Source organism: Acartia tonsa, chromosome 2 (assembly GCF_053477335.1).
Source record: "Acartia tonsa isolate MP-2025a chromosome 2, ASM5347733v1, whole genome shotgun sequence".
NCBI lineage: Eukaryota > Metazoa > Arthropoda > Copepoda > Calanoida > Acartiidae > Acartia > Acartia tonsa.
The window spans coordinates 60,601,171-60,609,109 of NC_137261.1; the positions used below are offsets into that span (position 1 = coordinate 60,601,171).

The 7,939-nt window shown below is 28.6% G+C and overlaps 1 protein-coding gene across 3 annotated transcripts; it reads right to left on the reverse strand.

Annotated features, from left to right (window-relative positions):
* Window positions 1–3,511: 3,511 nt before the first annotated feature.
* On the reverse strand, window positions 3,512–6,662 carry LOC145312886 (uncharacterized). 3 transcript variants are annotated; one of them, XM_080152110.1, is made up of 8 exons: window positions 6,413–6,662; window positions 6,219–6,322; window positions 5,267–5,992; window positions 4,814–4,857; window positions 4,501–4,562; window positions 4,270–4,332; window positions 4,137–4,172; window positions 3,515–4,003 (listed from the first exon to the last, which is right to left on the reverse strand). In XM_080152110.1, exons 3-8 carry the CDS (start codon window positions 5,458–5,460, stop codon window positions 3,992–3,994), a joined length of 411 nt encoding a protein of 136 aa, XP_080008236.1. In that variant the 5' UTR covers window positions 5,461–5,992; window positions 6,219–6,322; window positions 6,413–6,662; the 3' UTR covers window positions 3,515–3,991. The 3 variants fall into 3 exon arrangements, with proteins under 3 accessions (XP_080008238.1, XP_080008236.1, XP_080008235.1); XM_080152112.1 differs by lacking the exon at window positions 4,137–4,172 and having other exon boundaries at window positions 3,512–4,003; XM_080152109.1 differs by lacking the exons at window positions 3,515–4,003; window positions 4,137–4,172; window positions 4,270–4,332; window positions 4,501–4,562; window positions 4,814–4,857 and having other exon boundaries at window positions 5,469–5,992.
* Window positions 6,663–7,939: the final 1,277 nt, after the last annotated feature.

The following is a 7,939-nucleotide window of genomic DNA, read 5'->3' on the forward strand; positions in this document are numbered from 1 at the left end:
CTCCTAATAAGTATAATTAGTCTAACCTCGAAATCGATCCACCCTAATTATTGTATAATATAGTTTTAACAATCACTGTGTACATACCCCCCCATACTAAAATCGACCCATTCTAATTTAGCCTAAGCTGTATAGAACACACTTAACCTTTTCTGATATACATAAACATGTTTTCGCGTCTAGCAAATAATTTTCTCCTTCGTACCTAATAATATTCTTTTTATATATATATACGTGAAATTAAACCTTTAATCATCTTATTATCTATCTATTTAATTGTAACACTGCTTTTTTTTATTTTTTTTTCGTTAAATAAAATCTCTGACCTAATCTTTATTTTTTTTACTAAGCAATATAAAACACGCTTTGCATTAAACCTTCAAACGCTCATTTATTTATTTTATCAAAGTAACGAACAGTTCGAATTAACTTCTCACCTGTATATTAATCTCATTGTTAAGTATTATGAAGCATTTTTAACTTATAATTCTACAAAATAAAAGTTAAACCTTCTATTCTTACCTAATAATTTCATTAATCGCATTATTACCTATTTTTATTAAATACTAAGCATTATAGAACACGCAATTCTCACCGATCTCCTCTAAGGAATCCAAGCTCTATTATTCATACCTTTAAACCGTTTATAATTCCATGTTAAAATCGATCCAATATTTACATACAAGATAAATTCCATACCATTAAGATTTTTTTTTCTAATCTAAGCTTTATAGAACATTTTTGCAAACAAATATTCAATAACGGTTAACTTATTTCCATCCTGTAATCCAAATTTCTAGTCCTCCTTGATTGCTAACATAAATCTTCAAATATTTGGCCAACGGTTTCTCTACATCTATTTTCGGCAGATGAAAACTTCTTGTCAATTTTCTTACCAAATATTTACCGCATAAATCTTACAACCTACCATTTAAATTAATGTTTATAACCATAAAGATAACGAAATCTCAATATTTATCTAAATATCTTAATACCACCCCATAAATTTTATAACCCCCTCCCCTCCGCACAAGCTTATTGTATCCTCGTGCCATAAATCTTTTTTGGTCCACTAAACACACAAGTTAAATTGCCCCTACTTATTTCTAACCAAAATTTTACAATGTAATTTTCACCCATTGTATTCAAACTAACCTGCTCCTACTCAATAAACTTTAACCTTACTTTCAACCACATAATAGTACAAATTTTAGAATTATATTCGAAATAAATAAAACTTTTTTTAATCTTAATCAAAATAACTAGGTATTACGTTTTAAATTGGTTTATCATAACACCTTTTCTTTTCATAAAATCAGTTTTTTTTTACGAGATCTTAAAAACAGATTTACATTAAAATTTATGTATCGGAAATATACAACTAGGTATTATCAAATTAAGAAAAAAGACGCAATCGATTAATCATCTTTATCTTTTAAAACGACCATTTAAAGATTAATATTTTAATTAGATTTGAAAAACATTCAACCTTTATGATCTTTTAAAATAAATTCTGACCTCGAAATTTCCGTACATTTAAAACAATTTTTATTCCAAGGACGTGAAAAATTTTTTAAAACATTTTTCTTTCACTAAAACTAGTTCCAATCTTTCCGAAACATTTATAAAGAATCAAACAATATTCATATGAAAACATTCACCTCGAAATTATTTTAATACACTCACTTGTTTAATTCTTTATCAAATTTTAATTTATTAATTTATAGATAAAATAAGAAAGGAAAACGTGAAATTTATAAACCACTTTTATTTTAATTTTCGTCTTAAAACAACGTTACATAAATTTCTGTCACATAATTACTAAAAACAGGTACAAGTTCTTTTTGAAATATAAGCGTAATTTAGTCAAATACTCTAATCTTTTATATACAAATTTCTTAGGTACAATTTTTTTTTTATCACAAGAATGCTAATAATATTATAAAACGATCTTTTCTAAACTTTAAAATCTTTAAAAATTGCAAATTTTAGTTTAATTTATACAAACTTTACATATTTACAAATAAATTTTGAAAATTTACATCCTTGTTAAAATAATGAAGATAAATACAGATTTCCACTAGCTTCGCTCAAAATATTTTAACACCATAACCCATAAATCTTATAGTACAAAAGAATGATTCCCCTTAATACAACAGATTTTAAACGCTACTTGATTTACATAGCACTTAACTAACACCCATAATTCTTCTTGTTCCCTTTAATTAACCATCTATTCATATAAATTATTTCCGATACGTTAAGAAGCTAATAAAAATCTATTTTTACCTCCACTTATACAAATAGGTGTTAAATTAATGTATCTCGAAACAAATTACTTTCTTTAGTTATACCAATATCAATTTAATGATAAATTAAAATCTATCATATTTTACTTCTGTTATTATACAGTGGTGTGTCTTTCTTTAACATCCCTGAAGAGTATTCTAAAATTTTTTTTAACAATTTTATTTAAACCCTCCATCCAACCCACGCCATTAAAATGACGCACTCCATTTTTAAACTTTTACTTAAATTTTACGCAAATACTTAACAAATATATTTAAGTTTCATAATTTCGAAGTAAAGACTTTCTTAAAATACTACAGTATAAATTCTCCAGGACGTCCAAGCCTTAAGACACACACCTGATAATAAAGAATTTTTGAATATCAAATTTAGAATTTTAAAAACAGAAATAGTCCTTTAATTTAACTTTAAACCAAAATCTTAACACCAAATCTTAAATATTTTATATTAATTAACTTTAAGAATTTAGTCAAAAACTAAAATTCTTTTATTTTTTGAGAAAAAGCCATTCCAAACCTGACAATAGTGCATAAATAAATTAACCCCCTAAATTTATTACTTTCAAAGCACTAAACTCTAAATCCTTATTCCATACATATTTCCCCTAATTTTACAACCTTTAAATTTCCCTTCATATCCCTTGATAAATTTTTCTTTACACTTACTTTCATTCCAATAATAAATCTAACGATACCCATCAATATTAAGATATAATGTTCAATAGCCTAAACCCCCCCCTCCAAACCAAATGTTATTCATTTGTCAGGAATGTAGTGGTCTTTTCCTCTAAAAATATACATCATAATAATACATAGGTTAATAACATTCTAGTAAAGATTTTCTCATTTTTAATTTTCATCCTAACCTAAATCCTTGCGCCCGAGAAGAAATATTAACACCTTAAATTTTAAAATATCCCACTTTAAAATTAAATTCGTCCTAAATCTCTGCGCCCGAATAGAAATCTTAATTCTTTAAATTTTATTCCCCCCCCCAAATTTAACCCCCACCTTAAAATTATTTTCATCCTAACCTAAATCCTTGCGCCCGAATAGAAATATTAATTCCTTAAATTTTAAAATATCCCACTTTAAAATTAAATTCGTCCTAAATCTCTGCGCCCGAATAGAAATCTTAATTCTTTAAATTTTATTACCCCCCCCCCAAAGTTAACCCCCAACTTAAAATTAAATTCGTCCTAACTTAAATCTCTGCGCCCGAAAAGAAATCCTAATTCTTTCAATTTTATTACCCCCCCCCAAAATTTAACCCCCCACCTTTCCGAACATTTTTTACAATTAAAATTACGTATTTAAATACCTACCCACAATTTTTTTTACTTTCGTTTCCTTTTATCCTGTAAAATTTCTTTCCATTCATATACTAAACCACTACAATCCTTTATTCTACAACCTCCCCCCCTATTTTTCTACCCCCCCTAAAAGTTAATACAATCCAACATATTTTTTTTCCTTATCCAACTGCTAATCCTAGATTAAATACGTACCCTAAACTTAAACCCTTCTAACAAATAAATAACTTAACCCATCGAAAATCTCTACTTATGTTTTACCTAAATTTAGCCCTAGTATTTTTAAGAAGAAAAACATTTTTAAACTAAACCCCCCCCAACTATGTTGATATGTGGGTAGTAGTAATTCTTCTTGAAAACACAAACGCTTCAAACCTCATCCTAAAATATTAAATAAGATTTTAATCGAGAAATTTACTAACTAAACCTATAAATAACTTAAGAAATTATTTTAACTACTTATTAATATCCTTCAAAATCCCCTCCCACACCAAGAAATGAAATACAAACTTACAAAATTAATCCGTCTCGGCTCGAACGCAGTCAACCTCTAAAATAATAAAATATTCTTAAAGAACCGAATAAAATTGCGTAATATTCTTTAAAGCTTAACTACCTACCATTAATAAATTAAACCCTATTCTTACCTTTCTCACGAGGCCGGGACGGGGCTGAGTGCAGGTCTTGGAGCTGACATTAACAGGTTCCAGCTAAAAAAATATTATATTTTTTAAGTTTTCCTTCAATATTTCGTTTTTTATGTATTTTTTCTTGCATTATAACTCTTAAATTGTATATCTTTTTTGACTATATTGCATCTCCCTCTTAATTATATTCGACAAAATAATTATTTCTTTTCCAGAATCTAAAAAATGTACCTGGATTAGTTCACCCGCAGCATCTCCAGACCCGATAACATCGTTGAGATCTCGGTTGGCAGCTAAAAAGAAAACATTCAATCTATGAAAACTGTAATCAACCATACTGAAGAACTGAACCCAGCCCAATTTATCGGTATTTTGATAGCAATCTTGTTTTTACTGCCAGTAGCAATTATTCTAGTGACGGCCCTAATCTCATCTGTATTATTTTACATTTATGGTACCTACAAACTAATAAACTACTTGTTCAAACGTTTCATTTTAAACAATCAAGCCCAATTCCCATTTGAAATTTAAGAACAAATCTTACCGGTGGATTGTCTCCATAAACGCTTGAACAGCATCCGAAGCAGCCTGAAACAAATAAAAAAACATTAGATGTACGAACTAATCATCCACGGATCCCCATACTTTAAAATAGAACAAATAAAGGCAGACTACTACTTAACCTCCCTTACATCATTTGTTATACTGCCAGGCCATACCAAGCTTGATTCAAAGATTGAGATTAATTTTGATAGCAGATTTTTATGCTTAATACAGCTCGAACGCCCACAATTAGAACACGGTTTACTTTTACAGGCAATAGACTTCCCGAATGGAATCTTAAACATAGATTTAGTCAACCTAAAAAACACACCCTTCTTTGTTGAAGCCAACACAAAAATAGCAAAGATAAACTTCACACAAAAACAATTCTTAGACTGCTATTTTGTTTTCAAAAATAACGATATTAACTAACAAAAAAAAAATTTTTACTTACATTGTGAGAACGCAGATCGCAAAGACACTGCCCCCCACCACCACATTGATCGTCGTGGAATTGCCAGCCCCACCGACCAACACAGTTCCCCCGTCTCCTCCATCCCCCTCAAACTCCGATTTAAAATCGCCGACCCCCAGATCCTGACCCCCAGTTTCATCACCGACATCAAACAAAATAGAATATATATCCATATTCGCAATAAATCTGAAAGCAAAAACATATTCAAGTTATAGTGAATAATTATAGAAGAAAACAGTTACAAAAGTTAAAAAGATAGACACAATACTCAGTGAAAAGTACTTTAATAATTAAAATCACATTTGTTATCATTACTCTGCCTTACAGAGATCATTAGATCAATTTTATTACTAAAGTGCTGAAAAATCAGGTAAAATTTTTTTATATAATGTTCTTAAATAGAAAACACACAGAAGTTAGGTCGTATTTCACAAATTTATACAAGCTTTATCATATAAAAATACCCAAATTACTTTCAAATTTTTATATTAAATATAATAAAATCCTCAAATTTTCTGTTGACCTCTTATTTAAACTAACTTGTATAATTTTATTAAATACGATTTGAATTCACTCTCTAGAACTCAACATCATCATAGATGTTATTTCCAGCAGGGTTTAACGGATTCATTTCAATGTGGGCTCCATTTCCCTCCTCCACTCGCCGAATATTGTTTGTCCGTCGAAAACACCGTTCAAATAACGCTAAAATATTAAAAAATTGTTTTACAAAGAATATCCTCACTCCAATAATTTATATAAACAATGAAACACACGCGAATTTTAGTTCATTACTAGTAAAAAATTTTACGCGGCATACAGCGCTTGCATTATTTTAACTCTCCTTTCCGTATAAGGAAATTTAAAAATACAGATAGAAAAGTTAAAATATATTCTTTATCATAAATATTTAATTAAATTAGAAACATACCTCCCAACTTAACGAAAACCATACACATTTGCGTTAAGACCAACAACAGTACAAGGACGAGAATTGCAATTAGCAACCACGTATTCAAGTCAATTCGGAAACCTCTAAAATAATAAGATTTTTTTATATAAATAGATATTTTCCAAAAAAATGCAATTTTTTTTCCCTTACATATTATATGTCTTTCAGATTACCTGGGAGCAGTTTTGCCAGACCCATCAAGAACCACCCCTTCAACGGCTCCAAGATCTTCAGAACTTAACTCATTAGGATCCGGAAACGAGAGGGAAGGGAAGAATACAGCACTCATATTCAATGATGGCGCAGAAACAGCCAGTATATGACTGCTTTGTAAGTATAATTGTTTTAATATAACCCTAATAGAAAGCATGTAATTTAACCCGATAATAGATTCATATAGAATCACTAAAATATGTTATTCAGTCTAAAATAAATTTCCCCCCCCTACCCCTAAAGCTCTTATTTCAACAAGTCTTTAAACCATATTGGTTCAAATTTTTTATCTTTTTATTTACAAAATTATAAATAATGTTTTCAACCCACAATCTTTTACTATTCCCAACTACAAAATAATATTCTTTTTTTTACCTTTTCCTTACCTTTATATTATTTCAGTCGGACGATGAAATACAACCAATAGATCCACCAAGTCCTAAAAAATCAGGTAACTCTATTATTTTTCATATTTATATCTCGCTAACAAATAGCCTATTAAAAATTTGAACCGAACAAAAAGTGTAGATTTATCATTTATAATTGATAATCTGTAGGCAAGCTAATCTAAAAGTTACTGCTACACAAAATTTAATTTTCCAATAACATATCCTTTTCCTTACACATCAATTATAAAGGCTTATTTTACATATAGAAAATTTATTTTCATTTACCCCCCCCCACATTTTGTAATATTTTGATTATACTGTAACATTTATCGCTAAAACTTATCTATAAACATTATTTTTGGGGATATATAAAATTTATTTTTCATTTACCCAACCCTCCATAATTTGTAAACTTTCAACAATGTAACATTTATCTTCACATCCTATCTATAAATATTTCTTTTGAAAACATAAAATTATTTCCCATTTACCAACCCCCCCCCACAATCTTTTTATTATTTTAACTACAATTTAACATTTATCTTCACACCCTATCTATAAATTTTTCTTTTGGAGAACCACAAAATTATTTCCCATTTACCCCCCCCCTGAATTTTTTTTGTATTATGACTACACTGTAATATTTATCTCTCAACCTATCTATATATATATTTTATTTTCCATTTATAACACCCTACAAATTTATCAACTTATTAAAATATTAAAATTTACCAATAAAATCTATTTTGTAATATCAAAATGAAAATTTTCTTTCAATATTAAATATGAAAATATCTTCCAATATCCAACCCCTGCACTTACTAGTAAACATTGTTAAACTTATGCTAAATCTTAACCACAAAATAACTATATTTTGATGTAAATATAAATTATTCTCCATTGTCCTCTCACCGCCAAAAATCATATGTAAACAAACTCGAAAATTATCTCTACACATATCATTTTTGTTGATAGAAACATATATTATTTCAATTTTAGTGAAGGAGCAAAGCTCCTCCCAAATTTATTGTAACTCAATGTGATACAATGTAAACTAACTGTGATACTATATAAAACTTATACTTTAAATGTTTCAGG

Coding starts and splice junctions, on each gene's coding strand:
- LOC145312886 (XM_080152109.1), bottom strand. CDS start 6,609: ATGCTTTCTATTAGGGTTATATTAAAACAATTATACTTACAAAGCAGT. Junction 6,323..6,412: donor TCTGGCAAAACTGCTCCCAG/GTAATCTGAAAG, acceptor TTATTATTTTAG/AGGTTTCCGAATTGACTTGA. Junction 5,993..6,218: donor GGTTTTCGTTAAGTTGGGAG/GTATGTTTCTAA, acceptor TTAATATTTTAG/CGTTATTTGAACGGTGTTTT.